A 26,711-nucleotide genomic window follows, 5' to 3' on the forward strand; every position below is an offset into this window, starting at 1 on the left:
CTGGGTTGTATGAGCGCACAGGTGGTATAGGGGAAGTTACACTGAACCAGTGGGGGTTGCACTTTGTTCTGAACATTGTCAGGTTTGTCCTCATTCTCAGGTGTTCTGGAATGAAGAACTGTAGTGTCAGCTGAAAAGTCTCTGTCTGCTGCTCCCATCAGTCTTACTTTATTAATTGAGAGATTCATCATCTCTGAGGATCACAGATGCTTCGGGAGATTGTAGTCATGGTCTTTATATGAGCTGGGACCAAGCTATCTCAGATTGTGAAGATTAGAACTTGAAATTCAATGCGCAGCCAGCACAACTGTCTGAGCATTAGCGAGACATGCTCCCATTGACCTGCATTTATCATGCTGTGTTTGGCACTAGCTTGAGGGGTGGGGTATTTTTAGTAGCTGTGGATTCCTTCGTAAGTACAATCAAGTACAATAATTGAATCTGAAAGTCACAGGTGCCTGGATCTCCATAGCCAGGTCTGCGTCTGACAGAATAGGTTGTAACCTTCTGACCAGTCAAAGGAGGAAGAAGTGTTGTTTTTGTTGCTCTTGCTATTTGAGTGTCTAGTATTAGAGGAGTCCAGGAGGGACAGGCTTGAGGCTGTTGTTGCTGCCAACTCTTATTTTCAAATATTATCAAATAGAAAAAAGGCTACCTTCTGGCATTATTTTAAGTAATTTAAAAACAGAAAGTGGTGCAGTCTTCCTCAATCCCTTTGAGATGTTTGTTTTAGTTAGTTTTTTCAAAATAAACCTTTGCTCTTCAAAGGCTGTGTTCAGGAAATGTGCATGATATGATGCCTGTGTGAGGATTTGGTGATTAAAAGTAACAGTGGTCTTCAAGTTTGAGACTATTGTAACTCCTCTTGTTGGTATTGACAAGAATCTGCGGTAGAGCTAACTCATGTTTTCTTTCCTGGGACATCGGGAAGTGACGTTTTAAAAACTGAGTTGGGCTTCATTTTGTTGTGTGACATTGATGGCCAGATCATAAGCTAGAGTAAACTGAAGCCAATTGAGTTGCATCCGTTTACACCAGTTGAAAATCTAGCCCTTATGAGATTTTATCTTTTTGTTGGGGGGAAGGTGTCTTTCCTTTGTTTTAATTTGATTTTGATATACAACATATATTATATGTTCATTGGGTTCACCATTACTGGAATCCTCTCCCATTAATCCTTAATTTGGGGGTAGAAGGAAACAACCTTTATAGCTTTTGCCCACAATGTCTTTTCAAATTACAGCCCTGTGTTACTTCTTCCAGATCTTTTTTTAATCATGGAAAAGGTTTTAGAAAATTTCCATCTGGTTGCAGATTTGCTACTATCTGAAAGAGAATTCTAAATTAATACAACTCTTAAAATATGTACATAAAGAAACTGAAACTGAAATAAGGCTCTATAAAAGTCTTATTTGATGGCTTCATTTCATTAAGAAGAACAAAGTTCTGATTCCAGAGTATAGATTATACATTCACATATAAAATATTTTTCAACAAACTTTTTATTATTTCTGAGCATTTCCTTTTTTAACCTTAGAGATTTTGTTTTAGTGGGCAAAAAAAGGAAAACAATGTATATAATTTAAATCTGATTTCTCTTTATTTCCTCTAAATTGTTCAACAAAGGTTGTCCTTCCTGACAAAATATCCTGGACCTGTGTCATGTATGCTCCTGCTATCTAAATCACTGGTTTTCAACCTTTTTTCATTTGTGAACCCCTAAACATTTTTGAATGGAGGTGCGTGCAGACACCTTTGGAAATCTTAGACATAGTCTGCGGACCCTCCAGGGGTCTGCGTACCACAGGTTGAAAACCACTGATCTATCTGGAAAGGTGGAATTTTGCAGAGACTGATAGTGGAGTGGTGGTGGGGGAGGAGGGAGAAATGCTTTTTTCCCCCCAAAGTGAATCTCTGGCATTAGAGATTAGTTTTTGACATTAACTTGGTATGAAAGCTGACCAGTATGAATATGAAACTGAGAATTGGACAACAGCAGTCTGGTAAAATTTTGAAGAAACATAATTGGACAAGTCCGGGACATATCATCAGAATACAATGAAATCAACTGACAAGATAGACTTTTTATTGGAATCCCTGTGGGTGGGAGAAGTTTTCTACAGCCTGCCTTTGCCAGCAGATGGGAACTAATAAAGAGCTACTGTGTAAGATTGTTTCTTTAGGGATGGCAGAGATGCTGACAATTAGCGGAGAATGATTGAGAGGTATTGCAAATGCTTTGCCAGTTTCAGCAGCACTAGAAGCACTAAAACTTGGGCATTAATATTTCTGGCACTAGTACTGAGTTTCCATTCATAATGGCAAGGCCAGTGTTGCTTTGACATAGATTTCTACAGTAAAAACCTACCTAAGAGTATATGCAGGTCTGGGTTAGAAGTGGAAAGCAAGATCACTCTATTTATGCTTGGTCTTCAACAACCAGATTTCCAAAGAGCAATTTCACGAATAATGGGGGAACCTGTGGCTAATCCCTGTGGATATGGCACCTAATAACATAGTATAAAGTAATACTTTCAATGGAGTTGCTGGTTATTTTAGATCACCTTTGAATAGTTATGGGAATTGAGTTGAAACCAAAGATCTCACTGATATTATCAAGACTAGTCGCCCCTAAAAAAGTGTAGTGAAATGTAATACTCTTGACAGTAGAAAGCTGGTCACATTGGCTCCATATAAGATGAATCTTCTAAGCATTGCCTAGGCCCAGGGCCAGTGCAAGGAAGTTTTGCACCCTAGGCGAAACTTCCACCTTGCGCCCCGCCCCAGCTAACCCTGCCCCCCCCCCAGCAGCTAACCAGCCCCCTCCCCCCCCGGGAAGCCCGCCACCCCTCCTACCCGGGGACACCCCCCCAGCTTCCCGCCACACCCCCCACCTGGGGAGAACCCTTCCTCCTGCAGTAGCTAACCCCCCTTTGCAGCTAACCCCACCCGGGGAGCCCCCCCCCCCCCCCCCCGCAGCAGCTAACCGCGCCCAGGAAGCCCCCCCCAAGCTCACCTCGGCTCCGCCTCCTCTGCTGAGCACGCCGGCACCGCTCTAATTCTCCAACCCTCCCAGGCTCGCAACGCCAATTGGAAGAGACTTAGAGCGGTGGCCGTGTGCTCAGCGGAGGAGGCAGAGTGGAGGTCATCTGAGGCGGGGAGCGGTTCCCCTGTGCGTCCCCCCATTACTGCGGGCGGCCCTCCCTGCCCCCCCGCCCCAGCTCACCTTCACTCCACCTCCTCGCAGAGGTGGCATGTTTGTAGAAATTTTGGTGGTGCCCAGAACCTGCCCCCGCCCAAACTCCGCCTCCCCAAACTCTGCCCCCCACCTGCCCAAGGCTCTGGGAGGGAGTTTGGGTGAGGGAGGAGGTCTGGGGTGCAGGCCCTAGGCTGGGGCAGGGAATTGAGGTGCAGGGTGCAGACTCTGGGAGGGAGTTTTGGGATGGGAGGGGTGCAGAGGGATGGGGTGCAGGGATGAGGGCTGTGGGGTGTGGCTGCAGATGAGGGGTTTGGAGTGTGGGAGGGGTTCAGGGCGAGAGTATGGGTGTAGGGGGTGAAGGCTCTGTCTGGGGCTGGGAATGGGGGATTTGGGGTGTGGGAGGGGCTCAGGGTGAAAGTAGGAGTGTGGGGGGAGAGGGCTCTGGCTGGGACTGGGGATAAGGTGTTTGGGGTGCTGGAGGGGCTCAGGGCTTGGGCAGAGTGTTGAGGGTGCAGTGGGGGGGTGAAACCTCTGTCTGGGGGTGTGGGCTCTGGGGTGGGGCAGAGCTGGGGGTGAGTTTGGGGTACAGGCAGGCTGCTCTGGGACAGGGGCCAGAGAGGAGGACTCCCCTAGCTCTTTCCCTGCCAGCAGCAGTAAGCTCTGGGGTACAAGCCCCCCTTTCCCGCCCCTCCCCCCAGCAGCACACTCACCCCCACCACTGTCACTGCATGTGCTCCTAGGGTCCCTCTCAGGTCCTGGAATCTCCCTCGCCTCCCCCATGGTGGGGTGCTGCGTGTGCCTCCTCCCCTGCTGTTGCCCCTGACTGTAGCCTCTTGCAGGAGTAGTGACTGCGGGCAGGGGGATCCCCTGTGCTGCTGGAGGGTCCCATTGGAAAATGAAAGGGTCTGAGGGGGAAGGGCAGGATCAGAGTCAGTCTGCCCTGGCAGTGGAGAAGGGGGGCACTAGGACCCGGAGGCAGCAGTTGTTGCAGGGAAGCAGTATGGAGGAGACAAAGACAGACAGGCTCTGCTCCCAGACAGAGGCTCCAGGGGGCCGTGAAAGGCGAGCGGGGAGGTAGGGGCAGCAAGTCAGGGCCAGGGGACACTCGGGAAAGGCATGGGGGGGGAGGGGCTGCAGGTGGGGCCAGGGGGGACATACGGCCTCAAGTATTGCTGGAGCTGGGCCCCTGGCTCTGAATATTGCTGGTGTCCGAGCACCACGTGGATCGGCATTTAGGCGCTCCCAACCATTAGGTGCTCTAGGCAGCCGCCTAGTTTGCCTAAATGGTTGCACCGTCCCTGTTTAGGCCGCAAACGCAGCTTTTCAATGCAGCATTTCAGCACCTCTATTGCCACTAGTGCTGCTTGTATGTTCTGAAAAATGAAATATAGTAATGCTATAAAGGAAAACAACATTTGATTTATAATAGTTTGCAGCTCACAACGGCTTGCGAATAGGAGAGCTATTTTTCCCCCTAGAAGAGAAGTATCCCTTCAGAAATCTGGTAGAAAACTGGTGATTATAAGTGGCTCAGTCCTACATACCTCATTTGTCCTAAGTAAGGAGTGTGGAATAATTCCCCAAAGCAGCAAGTGTTTCATCCTGCAAGATACTGAGTGTCCTCCACTCCCAATGCATCACTCGGAGTTGGGGTTCTCAGCATCTCACGTGATGCTAGGTACCTCACAGTATGATATCCATAAAGAAAGGAATAAAGGAAAAATAGAATAAATCTCCAAATGCAAAAAAACCCCAAATCAGTAGAGGCAAAAATAGAAAATACATCTATAATAACTGCAGGAAGCAAAGGACAATTCTAAGTAGTGAAATTTCAGCACAGTTGTAGAAATCATTAGCATTACAAATTCTGCACTGGTACATACAACTTATCCCAAAGTGTCCTTGTATCTGATTATGGAGAAATCTTGCACAAAACACGAGCCTCATATAAAAAATATGAAAAAACAAACAAAATAATGTGATCTGTAATCTGAAAAACAAGTAAGACTGATCCCACTAGGTTTGGGAAAGAAGAAACCAGCAATATTTAGCACAGAGAAGCTGCAAATAACACGAAAGTTTAAAGGTCTGCCTGTTTTTTAAGAAAAAAGAAAACAAAGGATAAATGATGATGATAAGATAGGAGTTGCCTTACTAGATCAAACTAGATCATCTAGTCCAGTATCTTGCCTCCAACTGACCTGTAACAAGATGCTTCAGATAAAGGTGCAAAAAGCTCATTAGTGGACAATTGTGGACTAACCACATCATAGGAGAAGTTTCTTCTTAATGTTCAGCAGTTAGCTGCTGTCTTAATGTCCTGAAGAATGAGTTCATATCCTAATATATTTTTAATTTATGTGATATAATTGTGGATGTTTATCCATATAAATGTCTAGTCTTTTAAATCCTACTGAGCTCTTGTAATCAATTCTGTTTTATGGCAATGTGTTCCACAAGTTACTTCTAACCATATAAAGTAAACTTGCCTGCTTTTCTGGGGGCATGTCAGGGCGTGGCCTTTGGAGGTGGTTGCAGGCAGCTGAAATTTATAGTAACTCTGAGGCTACTCCAGTTTATGTCAGGGGCTGTACTGGCTCCAGGGAATCGGGGATTACTGGATGCAAATACGATATAGAGCTGCTGCTCAGCTAGATGTGATTTATCAGGGATTCACCATGGGATCTTAAAATCAAGCTGGGCTCTTTTTTCTCACATATCTACTGTAATAAAAGTTTTCTAGGTCGAATTCTGCCTTGAGTTACACCAGAACAAAACCATTGGGCCCTCAGTAACCTAGGACCTATGCAACCTTTTCATCGTCAGTTGATTTGCACAATTGTAATTGTTTGTAACTTAGTAAACAACTACGTTGATGGAGAAGAAAAAAATGGAATCAAACTCACTCTCTTACAGCCATACTAGCTGTGTAGTGCTAACACGAATAATAAGCATTAAAACATGCTTCTCACTAAAAACATAGGGATGCCTGGAGACACACACAGACCAGAACTGCTGAGTAAATTGGTATAATTTTTACATAGTCACCTTAAAGAATAATTCTAATACAAAAAGTTTAGATTCCCTGTCTGTGAAAGAAAAAAAAGGGGACTGGAGTTTAATAATCATTACCAACCTCAAAGAAGTTTAGTAGGAATTAAGTAATGCTCTTTGTTAAAGAACTTCAAAGATTGTTGCTTGCTCAAAATTCACCAAGTACTCATTTGTATTTTCTTAACAAAATATTTTATTGGCTGAGCTTATAACACCTTCCTCTCAACTTGATGACATTATTGTATTTGTCTGGCTGTCAAACTGTAACTTCTGGATTCTGCAGCCAATTAATTCCAAAATTTCTGGGAATATTCTGGGCATCAATGGACAAAACTCTATTGATGGGGAGCGGGCCGGAAATGGGGAATACATGGAATCCCTGCCATCTATTTAGCACAGCCACAGCTTCAAGTGCCCCTTGGTTTGATCTTTCTGGTATAACAAAACTTTTGCTTATCCTCCTAATAGAGTTTAACATGTTGATACCCTGAATGATTTATCTCCCAGGCAGTTAATAAGCTGGGAGGGGAAAGGGGGTATGCCATAGCCCCTGGCATGGGGATGAGTGGGTGGAGAGCATGGGGAACGGGGGCACATAGGTCCCCTGTTGGGAGAGAATCTGGGGGCCCCGCTATGCTGAGATCATGGCACAGTGTTCCTAGCATAGGGGGAGTGGGGATGAGGGACAGAAAGAGACCCAGGGAAGGGATGAATTCGGGAAAGGAGTACTCATAGAACCCCTGGAAGTGGGGGGAGATTGGGAGAAAGAGAAAAATGGGTGATCAACAGAACCCCTGGTATGTGGGGGTGTGTGTGTGGGAGATTGGGAGACACTTGGGTGGGGGGGGAGGTAAAATTGTTTTTCAGTTCAGGTGTGGGAAAGATGAAACACAGAGTGAAAGGGGAAAATAGAAAAGAAGCAAAATGCCAGGTTTTGCTAGTGACTCTGCCAAGTTACAGCAGTATGAGTGAACATGCGTTTGCAGGTGGGAGTTATCTGAATGCTAGACCTTGGCAAGTGACCAAATGGCTCAACTTGCTCTGCCCTATGAGACCTAAAAAAAAAAAAAAGCTTAAATCCTCTTATTTTTCAAAGTGTCTGCATTAAAACACATGTCACTCTACCTCTTCATTTCACATTGCGAGAAACTTTGGCTCTGATTTGGTTACATAAGCACATTTCTAACTAAGCATGTGACCAGTTGTCTTTGACTTCAAGCTAGGAATATGCTGAAATATCTTGCTGAACAGAATACTTAATGCTAAGAGAATTTTTGAAAGGGATCTTAAACCTTATTATTTGGCATTTAAGTCAGTCTCTAACTATTAGAGATGCAAATGAGATGTAAAGTAGGGGGACAGGTTACCCCACATCTGCTGCCTACGGTGATATTCTTCCACCTTTCTCTGAAGCATCTGATGCTGAGCACTGTCAGAGACAGAATTCTGAACTAAGTGTCCCATATCCAGTAAGGGAATTCCTGAGCTGTTCACTGGGGTCTATCACACAACTGAAGGCTTTGTCTTGCTAACTTGTATTATTTCTGCTTTTGCTGCGGAAAAGGGGCATTGTATAAAACAACATTCCATTCTGTGTCTGCATTTTTATATTTTTCTGTCTACAACATACTACAGTTCTGCTTACCGCTGTTCCAATCACTCCAGATCTGATCTAATTTGAATGAGGATTACCTATTTAGGTAGAGATGCAAAAAATTAAAACATAAATCCAAGATTTCTCTATGTAATTAAAGAAAAGTAAGGCATTTTAAGAAATAGGATTGCAGTATGTAGTTAATTTAAAGGAAGAAAGCAGGAGAGAGGAGAAAAAAGTGGAGGGAAGGGAGATAATTCTTACTCCCTCTACTGAGTAAAGAAATGGAGGGGAGAAAGTGGGAGGAGAGCAGTGAGAAGAGGCATTCGGGTGCCATGGAGATGGGTACAGTATAAAAATCTAGATACTGTAGATCAGTAGGTGGTAGGTTGATATTAAACTCCTGCCAGCCAGAAATTGGTTTTATGCAGGGCAGCAGCGTAAAGAAAAGACAGCAAGAATTGTTATAGTCTCTTCTGCACTATTTCTGGTCCTGATGTAGAAAATGGGCAATAAATTGCCCTAGGGGCCTGATTCTCCATTATTCTACACTAGGGAGCAAATAACTGAGTTCTAAAGCTTTAGTCTGTCTCCTGTATACTTGCTTTTTCTTTAATGTCTGCTTTATTTTTCTTAATTTCAGTCTAATTTGATTGAAAAATCAAGCTCTCCTAAGAAATACGTAATGCTTCTTCATGGATTTGGAATTTTGCAGAAAAAAATTGTGCCTGAGTGGGAAGGAACTAAATGTTCAGCTTTGGTACAAGATAACTCAATAAGACTGTGTGTTTTCTAAACTCCGGATCTGTGTAAGACTGCTTTAAAAGATTGTCCCTTTTCATTTTAGGATTTCTTTGTTCTCTGCTTTTGATTTTTCACTCTCGGTACCTAAACTCTGATGCTGTTATTTATATCCATAGGTATAAAGAAAATGTCATAGTTCAGATTTATTACATTGTACTTAAAGAAAACCCCTCCATGAAATGTAATAGAACATTTTTAGTTTTCTGAAAATTATGGTAATAATAATGCTATTCTTTTAAAACTCAAATTTCCAGCTGTTTTATGAATTGGTATAAGAACACTTGGATATTTGAGTCCAAATCCTGCTCCCCTTACTTATTTAAGCCAATGGGACTATTTCTATGATTAGGTTAAGTAGGATTTGGCCTCTGGTCTGCAGGTTTCTGTGACAGTAATAAGTAGTGCCATAGGAAAATACTTACTGTAACTTATCTACTCAGAAGTGTATTGCATACAAAAGAACGTGTATTAAAGAACATGATTTTAGCTTGCAAAGGCAATCACTCAAAAGTCCAGAAATGGCAGCTTTGAAGTTGCCTGTTCAACCTCAATTCTGTCCCCTGGTGTCCTATGTCCAATTAAGTGAATTAGGCTAGGGTCCTGTGGAAAAAATAGTATGTGATCATGTAGTTAGAGAACGTATCCTAATGCATATGCATAAAGGAACAGCATTAAGGTTGCACGGGCAACAGTAAATCTTTTGTGTCTTAGTTTCAGGGTAACTGCACCTGTACTCCTCCATGATCCCTTGAGGGCACCCACGTAAGGTTTCTGGCTCCTAGCTGTCACCTCTCTTGGGTGTAAACCCAAAGGAAGCCAATTAAAAACTATTAAAGTACTTGACAGCCTCATTTATATCTATCCCTGCAGTATCTAGGTGCTGATCCCTTAAGACCCACTGAAGTCCTTTCAAATATTACAAAAACCTGCTTTTGAACTGAAAGGAGACCAACACTGCCACTCTCAGAAGATGTCAGCCTTGAATTAAAAGATTAACTACATTAGCTGGCAGCACTGTTACCATGGGAGGGTGGAGATGGGCAGGAGGAGTGGGCATGTACTGGCGCATGTACTGGGTCTGGGGAGTGGTTGGGGGGAGCCCAACCTGGCCCTCTTTCTTCCCTCAAATGCATTGAAAGTTGGGGAAGCTCCTCTCACACGTCCCCTATATGGCAGCTCCCAGGCATTCCCAGTGTAGTATTTGTGGGGCTGCTGCTGTTTGGGGGACAGTGCAAGCCTGGGTCTTTGGAATTGTTGTGTTCAGCTATTCTTTTGGCACACTGCCAAAACTTTCCTCAAGCAATAAATGCAAATAAATTGCAAGAACTTTTTCTAGTGGAAAGTATTATGCTGAACTAACCACAATGGCAATGCCAGCTCCCCCATGATGCTATTTTGCCAAAACAAACATAAACAAACAAAACCCCCAACAGTTATAGCAGGGGTCGGCAACCTTTCAGAAGTGGTGTGCCGAATCTTCATTTATTCACTCTAATTTAAGGTTTCGCATGCCAGTAATACATTTTAACATTTTTAGAAGGTCTCTTTCTATAAGTCTATAATATATAACTAAACTATTGTTGTATGTAAAGTAAATAAGGTTTTTAAAAGGTTTAAGAAGCTTCATTTAAAATTAAATTAAAATGCAGAGCCCCCCGGACCAGTGGCCAGGACCCGGGCAGTGTGAGTGCCACTGAAAATCAGCTTGCGTGCCACCTTTGGCATGCGTGCCATAGGTTGCCTACCCCTGAGTTATAGCATGACCGATATCTTCTGAGAGTGGCAGTGTTCTCCTTTCAGTCAGAGCTTAATCAGGCTTTTCTGATACTCGCAAGGAGTTCAGTGAGTCTTAAGTGATCAGCAGCTAGGTATGGCAGGGATAGATATAAAGAAGGCTGTCAAATACCTTAATAGTTTCTAATTGGCTTCTCTTTGGAGTAGCAGTGGCAGATTTATTAAGTTTTCAGCCACAGTTACATTTAGGTTGAAAGCACTTGTATAAAGAACAGGAGTACTTGTGGCACCTTAGAGACTAACAAATTTATTTCAGCATAAGCTTTCGTGGGCTGCAGCTCACTTCTTCAGATGCATAGAGTGGAACACACAGACAGAAGATATTTATACATACAGAGAACATGAAAAGGTGGAAGTACGCATACCAATTGTAAGAGGCCAATCAATTGAGATGAGCTATCAGTAGCAGCAGAAGAAAAAACTTCGAAGTGATAATCGAGATGATCCATAGAAGGTGTGAGGAGAACTTAACATGGGAGAAAAAAAAATTCAATTAGTGTAATGACCCAAGCATTCCCAGTCTCTGTTTAGGCCTAAGTTAATTGTGTCTAATTTGCACATTAATTTGAGTTCAGCAGTCTCTCTTCGGAGTCTGTTTTTGAAGTTTTTTGGTGCAAAACTGACACCTTCAAGTCTGTCACTGAGTGATTAGAGAGGTTGAAGTGTTCTCCCACTGGTTTTTGAATCTTATGATTCCTGATGTCAGATTTGTGTCCATTTATTCTTTTGCGTAGAGACTGTCCAGTTTGGCCAATGTACATGGCAGAGGGGCATTGCTGGCACATGATGGCATATATCACGTTGGTAGATGTGCAGGTGAACGAGCCCCTGATGGTGTGGCTGACGTGGTTAGGTCCTATGATGGTGTCACTTGAATAGATATGTGGACAGAGTTGGCATCAGGCTTTGTTGCAAGGATAGGTTCCTGGGTTAGTGTTTTTGTTGTATGGTGTGCGGTTGCTGGTGAGTATTTGCTTAAGGTTGGGAGGCTGTCTGTAAGCGAGGACTGGTCTGTCTCCCAAGATCTGTGAGAGTGAGAGATCATCTTTCAGGATAGGTTGTAGATCTTTGATCATGCGCTGGAGAGGTTTCAGTTGGGGGCTGAAGGTGGCAGCTAGTGGCGTTCTGTTATTTTCTTTGTTGGGCCTGTCCTGTAGTAGGTGGCTTCTAGGTACTCTTCTGGCTCTGTCAATCTGTTTTTTTCACTTCAGCAGGTGGGTATTGTAGTTTTAAGAATGCTTGATAGAGATCTTGTAGGTGTTTATCTCTGTCTGAGGAATTGGAGCAAATGCGGTTGTATCTTAGAGCTTGGGTGTAGACAATGGATCGTGTGGTGTGTCCTAGATGGAAGCTGGAGGCATGTAGATAAGTATAGCGGTCAGTGGGTTTCCGGTATAGGGTGGTGTTTATGTGACCATCGCTTATTAGCACAGTAGTGTCCAGGAAATGGACCGCTTGTGTGGATTGGTCAAGGCTGAGGTTGATGGTGGGATGGAAATTGTTAAAATCATGATGGAATTCATTGAGGGCTTCTTTTCCATGGGTCCAGATGATGAAGATATCATCAGTGTAGCGCAAGTAGAGTAGGGGCATTAGGGAACGAGAGCTAAGGAAGCATTGTTCTAAGTCAGCCATAAAGATGTTGGCATACTGTGGGGCCATGCGGGTACCCATAGCAGTGCTGCTGCCTTGAAGGTATATATTGTCTCCAAATGTGAAATAGTTGTGGGTGAGGACAAAGTCACTAAGTTCAGTCACCAGGTTTGCAGTGATGGTATCGGGGATGCTATTCCTGATGGCTTGTAGTCCATCTTTGTGTGGAATGTTGGTGTAGAGGGATTCTACATCCATAGAGGCCAGGATGGTGTTTTCTGGAAGATCACCGATGGATTGTAGTTTCCTCAGGAAGTCAGTGGTGTCTCGAAGATAGCTGGGATTGCTGGTAGCGTAGGGCCTGAGGAGAGAGTCCACATAGCCAGACAATCCTGCTGTTAAGGTGCCAATGCTTGAGATGATGGGGCATCCAGGATTTCCAGGTTTATGGATCTTGGGTAGCAAATAGAATACACCTGGTCAGGGTTCTAGGCATGTGTCTGTACAGATCTGTTCCTGTGCTTTCTCCAGGAGTTTCTTGAGCAGATGGTGTAGTTTCTTTTGGTAATCATCAGTGGGATGATGATAATGGCTTGTAGAATGTGGAGTTAGAGAGCTGTCTAGCAGCCTCTTGTTCATATTCCAATTTATTCATGATGACGACAGCACCTCCTTTGTCAGCTTTTTTGATTATGATGTCAGAGTTGTTCCTGAGGCTGTTGATTGCGTTGTGTTCAGCACGGCTTAGGTTATGGGGCAAGTGATGTTGCTTTTCCACAATTTCAGCCCGTGCATGTTGATGGAAGCAATCTATGTAGAGTCCAGTCTGTTGTTTCGACCTTCAGGAGGAGTCGATGCAGAATCCTTCTTTTTGTAGTGATGGTAGGAAGGATTCTGTGGGTTAGTATGTTGTTCAGAGGTGTGTTGGAAGTATTCTTTGAGTCGTAGACGGCGAAAATAGGATTATAGGTCACCGCAGAACTGTATCATGTTCATGGGTCTGGAAGGACAAAAGGAAAGGCCCCGAGATAGGACAGATTCTTCTGCTGGGCTAAGAGAATAGCTGGAAAGATTAACAATATTGTTGGGTGGGGTAAGGGAGCTACTGTTGTGGCTCCATGTTACATGTAGCAGTTTAGACAGTTTAGTGTCCTTTTTCTTTTGTAGAGAAGCAAAGTTTGTGTTGTAAATGGCTTATCTAGTTTTTGTAAAGTCTATCCATGAGGAAGTTTGTGTGGAAGGTTGGTTTTTCATGAGAGAATCCAGTTTTGAGAGTTCAGTCTTGATCTTTCCCTGTTTGCTGTATAGGATGTTGATCAGGTGGTTTCGCAGTTTCTTTGAGAGTGTGTGGCACAATCTCTCAGCATAATCTGTGTGATATGTAGATTGTAATGGATTTTTTACCTTTAGTCCTTTTGGTATGATGTCCATCTGTTTGCATTTGGAAGGGAAGATGATGTCTGTCTGTATCTGTACGAGTTTTTTCATGAAGTTGATGGATTTCCACTCCATACGGTTAAATGCAGTGCCTTGCATAATGACAGTTTACAAAGTAGCAGCCGTGTTAGTCTGTATCCGCAAAAAGAACAGGAGTACTTGTGGCACCTTAGAGACTAACACATTTATTTCAGCATAAGCTTTCGTGGGCTGCAGCTCACTTCTTCAATTGGTATGCGTACTTCCACCTTTTCACGTTCTCTGTATGTATAAATATCTTCTGTCTGTGTATTCCACTCAATGCATCTGAAGAAGTGAGCTGCAGCCCACGAAAGCTTATGTTGAAATAAATTTGTTAGTCTCTGAGGGTACGTCTCTACTTACTCACTGGTTGGGCGGCCAGCAATCGATCTTCTGGGATCAATTTATCGCGTCTTGTCTAGACGCGATAAATCGATCCCGGAAGTGCTCGCCGTCGACACTGGTAATCCTGCTCTGCAAGAGGAGTAGGCAGAGTCGACGGGGGAGCCTGCCTGCCGCGTGTGGACCCGCAGTAAGTACTTTTAAGTTCAAACTAAGATACTTCGACTTCAGCTACGTTATTCACGAAGCTGAAGTTGCGTATCTTAGTTCGAACTGGGGGCTTAGTGTGGACCAGGCCTAAGATGCCACAAGTATAGTAACTTTTGTATAGTCACTTTTTTTCTGAGCATATCAGAGTGCTTTATGATAATGGATTAAGCCTCCTGACCCCATGAAGGAGGTACCTATTGTCTCCATTTTTGTGATAGAGGTTTTGTGATTTACACAGGCCATGCAGCTAATCAGTGGCAAAGGTGAGAAGAGCCTAACTCCTAACACTCAAGTTCTCTGCTCTAATCATTAGCCATGCCCCTTCCCTGCCACTTACATTAATAGGATATAGAGCGCCAAGTTCCCTGCTGAGCATTTTGGGATCTTGGTATTTGCCAGCTTCTCTCTTTTACAAAGACAGGAGATGCAACTAGTATTCTCAAACATGACATGTAATGTTTGCTGTTCCTCTATCTGCAGTTTATAAGAAATCTTGTCCATCTTTAAACAAGTAAAGGTATTTTCTCTCTCCATTTGAGGTAATAGTGTACCAGAGTGTCCTGTCCGTTGCAAACAGAGTGTAGTGCAGTGGTGGTCGTTCCTCCCCGTTTGGCTCACAGGGAGGCCACACCTCCTCACTAAACAGAGAATCTTTATTATGAAATATGTCGTCTTAGGGATTGCGACAAGTTTTCTGTGCTATCCAAAAGAGGGCAGAGATGTTGAATCAGATGGCTTTTGGGGTTCATCTCAGTAATGTCAGGGATAAATTGAGAGGCCCAATCTTGCATCTCTTGGATTAGGCAGATCACCTCTACATCCAAACAATCAGAAAAATTGTCTTTTCCCTTGGTGACTTTTCAGATTCTCAGTTTTAAAGAAAGGACAGTTTTTTACTGAAATCACTTAAGTGTGTAACATCTCTTCAGAAGATTCTGTATTGGGGAAGTTCCAGCACACAGCACCATTGAGTTTATAACTTGCTGTACCAGACGACTGGAAGGTAGCTAATGTAACAGTGATTTTTAAAAAGAGCTCCAAAGGTGACCCTGTCAATTATAGGCCAGTAAGCCTAACTTCAGTACCAAGCAAATTGGTGGAAACTATATTTGGGCACAGAATTATCAAGTTCATAGATAAACATGATTTGTTGGGAAAGAGGCAACACATTTTTGTAAAGGGAATTCATGTTTCACCAGTCTGTTAGAATCCTTTGAAGGAGTCAACAAGACTGTGGACAAGGTTAACAGAAAATATCGTAATGCCACTATATAAATCTATAGTATGCCACACCTTGAATGCTGTGTCAAGCTCTGCTTACCCCATATCAAAATGATATAGTGGAACTGGAAAAGATTCAGAGAAGGACAACAAAGTTGATCAAGAGTATGCAGTGGCTTCCATATGAGGAAAGACTAGAAAGATTAGGGATTTCCAGGGCCTTTTATATTCTCTCTATTGTGGGTGGAAACCCATTTGTTCTCCTGTGCAAAATTACAACAACAAGATGGAGTCTGTAGCCACCTGGGCAAGTCACATGTCTATGGATGATTCAGCTTTTTGCAGGCCGGTGCCATTGTTTACATGTTAGTTTGAACGTTCCCAGGAGAGCTCAGATGTGGAATGGCATCTCCCAAAGTCCATTGTCAGTTAAGTGTTTCTTGATTGGGCAATTACTGAGAATAGTTCTTTCTCAAGAAGCTGACCAAATGCTTCACTGAGGCTACTTAGAATCAAACAAGTACATAACCAATGTTCATAAGTTTAAATAAAAAAAATGATACATACAGACAGACAGCATAATCATAACCAGCAAACTACAACCTTTCCATAGACACCCCACTTGGACTTCTCTGTATAAGAACTGGTGCAACCATAGGATCCTGGTTGCAACAATGATCTATACGGTCACAGTTTATGTCAAAAACGTCTCACACAGTACTGTACATTATTTGCCTTTTTTTTTTCTGCTGACTGATTGCGTACTTCCAGTTCCAAATGAGGTGTGTGGGTAACCGATCAGTTTGTAACTGTGGTGTTCATAACGCTGAGGTTTTACTGTACTAATAAGCAATACTCACCTGCATTCACAGGGGCATTTCTTGCTGCTTTTTGCAGCACTCAGCAGCTCCTGATCTCGTACAGAGATGAAAAAATAAGGAATGTCCCTTGTAATAAAGGACTGTTGTAAACCCTAGTCCAAGGTCACACAGTGAATCAGTACCTAAGGGGCGATTAGAATCCACATCTGCTGATGCCCAGTCCTTTGCTTTATCCATTCATCATATTACCTCTTCAGCTTCCGTTACCCTATTACTCACACCTCTGAAGGGGAATGATTGCCTATTGAGAGAAAATTATACTCTCTGTAACTATTGATCTAAGTGTTACCTTATTTTAGTTGAGTATATCTCTCAAGCATTTTCTGTGCTGCAGTTTGTTAGATGACCTTGAAGACAAGCTATGCAAAATTGTTATGGAGACATACCAGCTCAGGCACTTAATGTACTTGTCTATCAATACTTGATGATAAATACAATATTAAACTCACGGGGAGTTGGGCGAGTATAGTTTTGCAAGGAAGTTGTTGCTGACAGGAGACAACTATTCTCATTGTGGCCATCAAGCATTTAAAACTCCTATTGACTTCAGTGGAAGTTCAGCTGTATAAAAGCTGAATGATTGGATTGTCAGAGCATCATAAGAACTATTTACTTTATGTTGAATAATAAATGTCACCTTTCCCTCAAATAGTAATAAAACTTACTCTTTTTTTTTATGTTGCAATAGATTCTGCCTGGCATTTTGCAGAAGCATTGCTGTATTTTACCAGACAGGAATACAGGTAAACATTAAATCTTCCTTTTTTATTTTTTGATCTGTTAATGTGGCTTTCGTGTGAGATACAGAGAAACATGAAAGCACAATTGTATAAGATTGAGAAGATTTCTTGTTTGTTGTTTCTAGAATAGGACTTGAAAATCACTGAAAGAAGTGAAAAATTGGATATTTATTTCAAACAGTAAGTTGACTCCTGTGTTTAAGTGATCTGTTTTCAGGTGAAGTAGGTTTACAAGTTACATACTATTTTTGGCTATTATCTTTGTAGGAAATTGCTAACAGATCTTGCTTTATAAAGTTGAATATGTTAACTCCTGAACTACTTTGTATTATTAATGATAAAAGTAGTTTTCTGGCTAGCAAAGAGGTTCAACACTTGAGTCCATTTTTGACTGGGTCCCTGTGGTTCTTAGCTTTTCACACTGACAGTTGAGTTATAAATGTTGGTACTGTATATATTTAAAGTCTCTGTTTCTCAATGCATAAAAGAATAAAGTGGAAGATGATGTGAAATTACTTCTTTGGGTAAGTTCTTACTCTTGTGTATGGATTATGGTGTGGTAAGTTTGGCTTTTGAACAATTATATGGAAGGAAAATCTCAAGGCGAGTGAGTGAGAGAAGAGATATTTGTTGAGTTAATATTTCCCCCTCTACCCTGAAAAAAACAAAATATTAATTTGAAATGCATTTATTTAATCGGAAGCCCTTGCTTGAAACTTGGAGTCATCGTAAAACGTGAAGATTTATAAAACTTATTCATCATCATAAATATGGTGAAATTTGGCTGTGTGACAAATTGTGTGAACGTTTTAAAATACTTGAAGTAGTTGTGCATTAATTTCATAGAGGTTGAGAAAATACACAAACACCAACTTACCATTTGTGTGATCTGTTGAGAACATATATCAATGCATGAGGCACTTCCATTTTTTCAAAAATAACTAAAATTAAAATAAACCTGATTTCTTTCCCTCAGCCCACTTGCATGTTGAACTTGACCCATACATCATGTGACTCATGGGTATATTATTGTAATTAAAGATAAGTTGAAATTTCATTTACATATTTGTTTGTGAAGCTGCAAGACATAAAATAATAATAATAATAATAAAACAAATAATTTGTCTTGCCTATCAAATTTGGAAGTCATTAATAACATGAGCACAGACTACATGTAAAAGCCAAAGTTCCTTCCTTCCTGTTTTCAAACAATCTTGAAAAATTCTGTGCAAGATAATGGCTATAATGACAACATTCCATTTAGTGTTTCCATTTCCATTAATGTTTGTTCATTAGTGTATTGTTCTGGCTCACTCATAGGGCTTGATCCCGATCCCATTGAAGTCCATGGTGAAATTCACACTGATTTCATTGGTACGTAATAGTGTCCTGTAGATATTAAGGCCAAAATTTTCAAAAGTTGATGCCTAAAATTAGGCTTTTGAATCCATCCACTTGGATAAATGGCCCAATTTTCAAAAATGCTCAACACCCACCACTCATTGACTTTTCAAAGTCAAGCCCCTATTTAGGTGCCTTAATGAACCTAGTTTTGAAAAATCTTGGTCTATGTTCTAGGAGAGAGAAACCTGTTGTTTATATTTGGTGCACCTCATTCATTGTACAGTGTCATTCACATGAAATTTTTATATAAATAACTCCAGTCTTCTGTAATTGCCTTGTGACACTGCTGTACAAACTGCATGCATGCATGTGGCTGGTATGTCACAATATGCCCAGTTGTTGGGTTTTTTTACATAGTTCAGCGCTACCAGCAGTGCTCAAAGTAAATATGTGTGTTCCTGGCTCCCATAACAATGCATAATATATTTGGAAAACAAAATAGAGCAGCAAGAGTATTTTTTCTTGCATTTCCTTTTGGGAGGAAGCAAAGAGGCTGCATGTGCAGCAGCTGGATTCCAGTGAATAAGGGGCTAACCAAAACTCAGGGGAAGGCCTATAGATTGCCTTGATTTGACTCTAGCCAGAGCTGTGGGGTATAGATTTCAGGGCTCATAGGAGGATAGATTGTGCCTTTGCTAAACTCTGAATAAAGGGTGCCAAGCAGGTACACCAGCAAGGAGAAGTCTTCCCATCTCATACTGGCTCAACTCTGTTGGCTGGCCCTTGGCAGAGAATGGAATCAGGGTTTTCCCTGTTCCTCCATATCCACTTCCCACACACTTGCTATCAGTGGAGAACCTGTTCTCTCTCTGTTACTGGACTCCTGGTCCTGCAGACTGTGCTGAGGTAGGGATGTGGCTATGAAGCACAGGTACTGACTTTTGTTTTTCTGAAGAGGTGTGTGTGTGTTGGAGGGAGGCTATTTTCAGCATATTTATACACTTCTTTCATATTCTAGTTGCTGAATATGTTTATCATTGGTATCTTTACTATTTTAATAATGTTTCAATTGTTATGAACTACATAATTACATTATCGTGAATTACTGTGTATTAAGATCATTGCAATCACCCTCAAGCTGTCTTCACTAACATCCCAGTTTAAAGACATTATGTCTCATTGTAGCTTTCTGGATAAAACTTTCAGCAATCTTATTTACATCTAGGTTCCCTGGTATTATTTTGATGCACGTTAAGGACAGCTACATTATTCTGTTGCATCTGTCCCACTGATGACTGGAGATAATTTTTAAGTCTTCTGAAGCAGGAGAATGAGCATTTCACATTTCAGGATGATACAGGCACAGTGAGAAGGATTCTTATAAATTTGAAGTACCCTGGAAACATAGTGCTTCCAGAGTACATCAAATGATTCCAAGATCTCTTTCTTTATTTAGGCACCCACCATTTTGTATGCATTATTGAAATTATATTTTGCTATGTGCATTTCTTTGCATTTAACATTGAGTTGTATCTGTCACCCAGTTTTATGAGGTACCTTTGTAACTCTTTGTGGTCTATTTTGGACTTAACTATCTTGAATAATTTTGTACCATCTGCAAACTTTGCCACCTCACTGTTTACCCATTTTGCAGATCATTTACGAATATGTTGAACAGCACTGATCCCAGACCAGTACAAGCCTCTAGTGGGACACCATTATAAACCTCTCCCCATTCTGAAAATGGACCCTGGAGCACCTCCAGAATTGGCGACTATGCTATGAAGGGCTCGGTGACAATGGAGTCCTGAGAAATGCCCTACTGGCAAACTTTAGATCCAGGTTTGGGTCCAGATTTTGAACTCCTCCAAAGTTTGAGGGTGCTTGGATTTAGGATTGTCAGGTCTTTGGGGCAGGGAGTGTGACTGTGGCTCCTTGATCCTAATAAATAATACAATTTAAATAATTTTATTTAAAAAATAAAAAGGGAGGGATGGAGGGACAGAAAAAGTGTGTGGGTGGGGAAGGCATGAAATGAAACACAAAAACGTTAAAGGGGAAAAAAGAGTTAGAATGAAACAGCAAATTTTTAAAAATGCTGGTACTAGAAAGAGAAAAGAGACAAACTAGAGGATTGGGCTAAAAGAAATCTGATGAGGTTCAACAAGGACAAGTACAGAGTCCTGCACTTAGGACAGAACAGTCCCATGCAGTGCTACAGACTAGGGACCAACTGGATAAGCAGCAGTTCTACAGAAAAGGACCTGGGGATTACAGTGGATGAGAAGCTGGATATGAGTCAACAGTGTGCCCTTGTTGCCAAGAAGGCTAACGGCATATTGGGCTGCATTAGTAGGAGCATTGCCAGCAGATCGAGGGAAGTGATTATTCCCCTCTGTTCATCACTGGTGAGGCCACATCTGGAGTATTGCATCCAGTTTTGGGGCCCCCACTACAGAAAGGATGTGGACAAATTGGAGAGAGTCCAGCAGAGGGCAATGAACATGATTAGGGGGCAAGGGCACATGATTTATGAGGAGAGGGTGAGGGAACTGGTCTTATTCACTCTGTAGAAGAGTGGGGGGGGGGGGGTTTATAGCAGCCTTCAACTACCTGAAGCGGGATTCCAAAGAGGATGGAGGTAGACTACTAATCATATACATTTTTATAAGGAATTTAACTACAAATTGAATAATACACAGTTTGCACAGGCATTATATATGTTCTTTTCTTCAGTAGTTCTTGCATTAAGGGTCCATTATATGAGATCTGTGTTCTTCACTTGACATCACTTTATTTTTTGATTGCATAATGCTTTGGCACAATGGGACAAGGGAATGTCACAGAACTGAAACCCAAACACTGTGTTTCCTTGCTTTCTATGTGCTAAAGCCATATCCTGAATGTTATGTTGACATGATCATACCTTCTCACTCTCCTACTGTTACCCATAAATTAACCAGTCAAGGCTACTTATAAATTAATGGCTTTGGAGTTATTCCAAAGAAAAAGGTTAAATAACCTGTTGGACAGTGTGATTAAACCTCTTGTAAGGCAATCACAGTGTACAGTACAAAGATACTAATGACCTCAAAAGGGGCCCTACTGTGCAATCTGTTGTATTGTATCCCTTTTTCAACTGAGCTCCAACTGGGAATTACAACTGACTTCACTGGGATCACCACCATTTGCCCTCTGTGTGTGTGCAGAATACTGCCAGCCTGAATTCCCCTTATAAATATTTATTGACTGTGTTCTGTCCCCTGCTCACAAGGAGCTCTGCCTAATCTTTAGCCAACCCAAGAGTCCCTTCTCAACTGAGATCATTCGGAGATATTGAAAACAAGTGATAACACCTGTAGTATACCCTGGCAAGATTCCAGCTACAATACTGGTCCAGTGAGCTTTTCCCATGGCATGTGCAGTGCTTGTTTTTGACTAGATCACATGGCACCTGCTTGGTGTCTACATCTGAAATGGAGGCAGCATTTCCAGGTCTGCTTATTAGCCTTTTAAAACTGTCTGTTTGGCAGATTTTTTAAAAAGTATATTTGAACATAGGTACAATCACAACTTTGAAACAGAACCTTGAGTTATTGCTGTTGGACGCATGTTCTTGTTTACAACCTTGTTGAAGATGGTGATGAAGGCTCCTTAAATAGAGAGCAAGTGGTCTGCTCAGACATTGTTATTTACAAAAAAGAGAAAAATATATGTAAACATACTCAATAGTGACTGGTGTATTCAAAAAAAGGATAGATTAGACTGGGGACTGAATCTACACTAAGGCCACCTTTACACTGCCCTGGCAGTGTAAAACAGCCTTAAAGGAAGTGTAAATGTAAGTCACTCCCACTTTACATAACTCTGACAATGTACAGTGGTCTTAAAGGGATTCTGGACTTAATGAGAATCAGCTCCTTGGTTTTTCAAAGCTCCATTTTCTTCTTCTGTCCAGCCTCACCTTACTATTTGCTCTCCCCAAAGCAGTGAAACATTATCAAATTGTGATCAATCTAATTATTACTTTTGTTACATTTCATAAATGTATCCTTGTTGATGGGACAATGGTGGTAGGGTAACTGACCTCTATGTGTATTTTGTGCTGGTTTGATCTGTCAAACCGTGAATTGCTGACCTAGATGGCATAGAACAGATTAAACCAAAATATACAGTTATCTATGCTCTGTACTACCCTTTCTCATTCCACCTGAGTAGAATACACTGTTCATCTGAGTCCCCCTTATGTAGTTCCATATTTGCTAAGATTGGAATCACTGTTTCCATTACAGTCTCCTTAAGAAATATTAATATCTGCTAAACCTTAAAGAGGTTGACACCGTGTTATAGTGGGCCTTGCACTCCTCTCCACCTGGTTTTAAACTAGTGATGTCCTCCTGCCCTTTTAAAACCTTGTGGGGGAGTTTATATCTGTGATTTTGAAGTAAAACATAAGTTCAATACACTGTTTCAAACCTATGTAGCTAATTTGAGTTTGATAAAGAGTTTGGTAAAAATTGTTATACAGCAACTCTAGCAAAATATGGATTTATGTTGTGTCATTCTTCATCATCAATTCAATTTCCAGCTTTTGCTATTCGTTATTGTATTTTCACAGGACAGTAAAACCCTCATTATTCTGTGTTTATATCCACTTTCATTTTCATGAGGCCATTATATGGGCTAAAATCACATCAGTCATACTCTGTTTGGGTGTTCTTTCTTTTACAAAACTTATAATTTCTACGTGATAAAGTGGCATAGATGTAGTATCAGGGACACAACCCTGGTAACCTATCTACTTCTTTGGCCAAAAGTAGTTAGCTAAGAAAATACTATTTCACTGTTTTGTTTATGTTTTCCCCATTTATTTGAACAGCAAATACTTGCTAGGAGAAAATCTAAGGTAGATTTTAAAAGAATTCCTATATTCAGATGTAATTTTGTTTATATGTGACTTCATTAAATTACTTAAAGAAGTTAAACTTGTGCACTTGCCTCTAAAAAGTATATCTACATTCATTTATCATTTGGTTTAGCTGCTTTTGTTAGAGAATAGAGATTTGGATCAGGATTCAGGAAAAAAAGTGCAGTTTTTCCAGTTATTATATTATTAACCAGTGGTTAATTATTTGATTTTTTGTAATGGGTTATCTGAAGGGCTGGTAAATGTTCAAAATGTATGGACGTGATAGGGTTGCCACCTGTCTGGGTTTTACCCAGACAGTCTGGTTTTTGGCTTCTGTGACCAGGTGTACATGACTTGTGTAGCAGCCAGTATGATTTCTCAGAGAGCATCACACTACAGAGTTTAGGATCCAAAACACTACAACAATAACAAAATAGGCTTTTACTTGTATATTAAATGCTTGGCTAATCACAGTGGATTTTGCCCAATGCCCTCTTTCAGGCAGAAAGTATTATTCCTTCTTAATTTTACAAATGAGGAAATGGAGGAAGTTAAATTGCCTGCCAGTTTCAGACAGAAATCTGTGGCAAGGCTAGGGACAGAACCCAGACCTGTTTACAAGTCCTTTTGCTGTAGTCATAAGACTTCCCTTTGCTTAAAATCTATAGCTGGGTTTTGAAACCAGAGCTTGTAGACTTCTCCTGCTGTCTGCCTGCTGAGTTCTACAAGTGTTCTCATTCGGATGCTCATCTGCAGACTGCCTGCTGATACTTTCCAGCCCTGTTTCCATGGAAATGGGAATTAGAGGGGTGAAAATAAAGCAAGGATAAGTACTTTCTTAATCTTCTATCTAATCCAGAAGTTCCCAAACTGTGGTCTCCAGATTGCTTTGCTCTGTGAAGAGCTGGCTAGTCATATGGTGCTGGCTCTGCTCCTTATTTCCTCCTGCCAAATTTCATTAATAGAAGCTAAAAATACATGAAATATATCCTAATATTATTGTCATGAAAGTAATTGCTGTAGGTATATATGGGATCATCACTGGGACAGAAAAAGGACTGTGCAGCAACGAAGTGGAGGGGCGGTGGACTAGGCAGTAGTGAATGGGAGGGGTGGTGGTCAGTAAAGCAATTTCTCTGTCAAGATATGGTCTATGTTATGAAAAAAATTGAGATGCATGGATTCCTGCATTGTGATGCACTTGCTTTAATGGAAGCCACATATGCCCTTCTGAGGGCTCAGAAGGGCAGAATTCAGCCTATATATGGATTTTTCTTTTGGGTTTGGTAATTATGCATTTCATAATTCATGTGGACTCCATCCATCTCAACTGCATTAAAAAAGGAAACAATTATTGCTGTACAAAATTTTTTCCAAAAACTGTTTCTATTTTTTTGTCTGAAAAAATCCTTAAATTGTGATTTCAGCCTCCAGTTAAATTTGACACTTTGAGAATCTAATGCAAGATCCTTTTGTAACCTAAAGATCCATTATTTTTTCTCCTCTTTTGGAATAGTGGTGAAGCAACATAAAACAATTCAAAGGGAGCAGGAATGGAAACACAGGGACACACAAAGAGGATAACCATTGAGAGAGACATGTCCTCCTCATTCCCCCCAGTTGCATCTGTTTCCCTAAACTGTGCATCACATCAACCCTTCTTTTAGCGGAGGAGGGCTGGCTCCGAGGCTGATGAGTGTTTCTTGATTAGCCAAAAGGGATTACTGAAGCATCCACATAGGGACTGACTGTGCTTCCTATATAAACCCTCCTTATTCTAGTGACCTTCAATATTGGGGGAAAAAACACAGGTAAAGATTTTAGTCCATGTTAAACTTCCCGTAAAAGCTGTTTATTTTTGCCGATCAGGGACCCTGACTACATCTATTTCCAGATGTACTATGTCACAACACAAGCATCTTTACTATAAATGCACACTTTTACAAAATACACATCCTTATTTTATCTTCAAATATATGCTACCCCCTCAACCTCTTTATAGGCTAAGTTGCCTATTTAGCAGCGTGGAAAAGATAGGAAGTATGGCAAGAGACCACCCTGGCTTAACCAGGAGATCTGCCATTTCCACATATTCTATTGAGTGTTTTTACCCCCTGATACCATGTGGAAATGGCAGAAGTGCTAAATGATTTCTTTGTTTCAATTTTCACCAAAAACGGTTAGCAGTGATTGGACATCTGACATAGTGAATTCCAGTGAAAATGAGGGAGGATCAGAGGCTAAAATAGGGAAAGAACAAATTAAAAATTACTTAGACAACCTAGAATACTCAAGAAGCTGATTGAGGAGATATCTGATCATTAGTAATTATCTTCAAAAAGTTCCGGAAGATGGAAGAGATTCCAGAGGACTGAAGAAGGTCAAATATAGTGCCAACATATAAAAAGGGGAATAAGGACAACTCGGGGAATTACAGACCAATCATCTTAGATAATGGAGCAAATAATTAAGCAATCACTTTGCAAATACCTAAAGATAATAAGTTGATAAGTTTCAGCATGGATTTGCCAAGAACAAATTGTGTCAGACCAATCTACCCTGGCTTTCTTTAACAGGGTAACAAGCCTTGTGGATGGGGGTGGAGGAAGCAGTAGGTGTAGTATATCTTGACTTTAATAAGGATTTTGATACTGTTTTTCATGACCTTCTCATAAACAGACTAGGGAAATACAACCTAGATGGAGCTAATATAAGGTGGGTGCATAACTGCTTGGAAAACCATTCCCAGAGAGTAGTTATTAATGGTTCACAGTCAAGCTGGCAAGGTTTGGGGTGCCACAGGGATCAGTTCTGGGTCTGGTTCTGTTCAATATCTTCATCAGTGATTTAGATAATGGCATAGAGATACATTTATAAAGTTTGTGGATGATACCAATGGGAGCTATTGCAAGTGCTTTGGAGGATAGGATTAAAATTCAAAACGATCTGGACAAACTGGAGAAATGGTATGAATGAATAAATCTAATGAAATTCAATAAAGACAAATACAAAGTACTCCACTTAGGAAGGAACATCAGTTGCACACATACAAAATGGGAAATGATTACCTAGGAAGGAGTACTGTGAAAAGAGATCTGAGGGTCATAGCGGATCACAAGCTGAATATGAGTCAACAGTGTGTAACGTTGCAAAAAAAAGCAAACATCATTCTAGGATGTATTATATGCTGGGGGGAATTCTGCGCCAAAAAACAAAAATTCTGCACATAATATTTTTAAATTCTGAACATTTTATTTGTCAAATTAACACTACACAATAACACTAGTTTCATTTATTTCCGTAATTTATTTCAAAATACCTGTCAACAAGTATGTCTGTAACAATCCAGACACACACAAAAATTCCACCAGGAGTAGAGAGTTAAAGAAACTCTTATGACAACCCAGTTCTTGTTTCTCTGCCCCCTCCAGAGCCCAGCTGAGGGGGGGCAGACACCCACAACCCTTCTCCTCCCCAGCCAATACACCTGAACTCCCTACCATCCCAGAGACCAGCCCTGGGGCTCCCCTTGCCCAGATACCTGCACCCCCTCCCCCACAGCCGCAGG

The 26,711-nt window shown here is 41.3% G+C and overlaps 1 protein-coding gene across 6 annotated transcripts in view; it reads left to right on the forward strand.

The window, feature by feature from the left end:
* DLGAP2 (DLG associated protein 2) overlaps nt 1-26,711 on the forward strand; it is a 655,212-nt gene that overhangs the window by 121,805 nt on the left and 506,696 nt on the right. For all 6 annotated transcript variants that reach the window (XM_008163720.3, XM_065590150.1, XM_005289668.5 and 3 more), the window contains one exon: nt 16,839-16,893. In XM_008163720.3, the coding sequence (XP_008161942.1) occupies nt 16,839-16,893 (55 nt within the window). The remainder of the gene's footprint in view (nt 1-16,838; nt 16,894-26,711) is intronic.

This window comes from Chrysemys picta, chromosome 3 (genome assembly GCF_011386835.1).
Source record: "Chrysemys picta bellii isolate R12L10 chromosome 3, ASM1138683v2, whole genome shotgun sequence".
In the NCBI taxonomy this organism is placed as follows: Eukaryota; Metazoa; Chordata; order Testudines; family Emydidae; genus Chrysemys; species Chrysemys picta.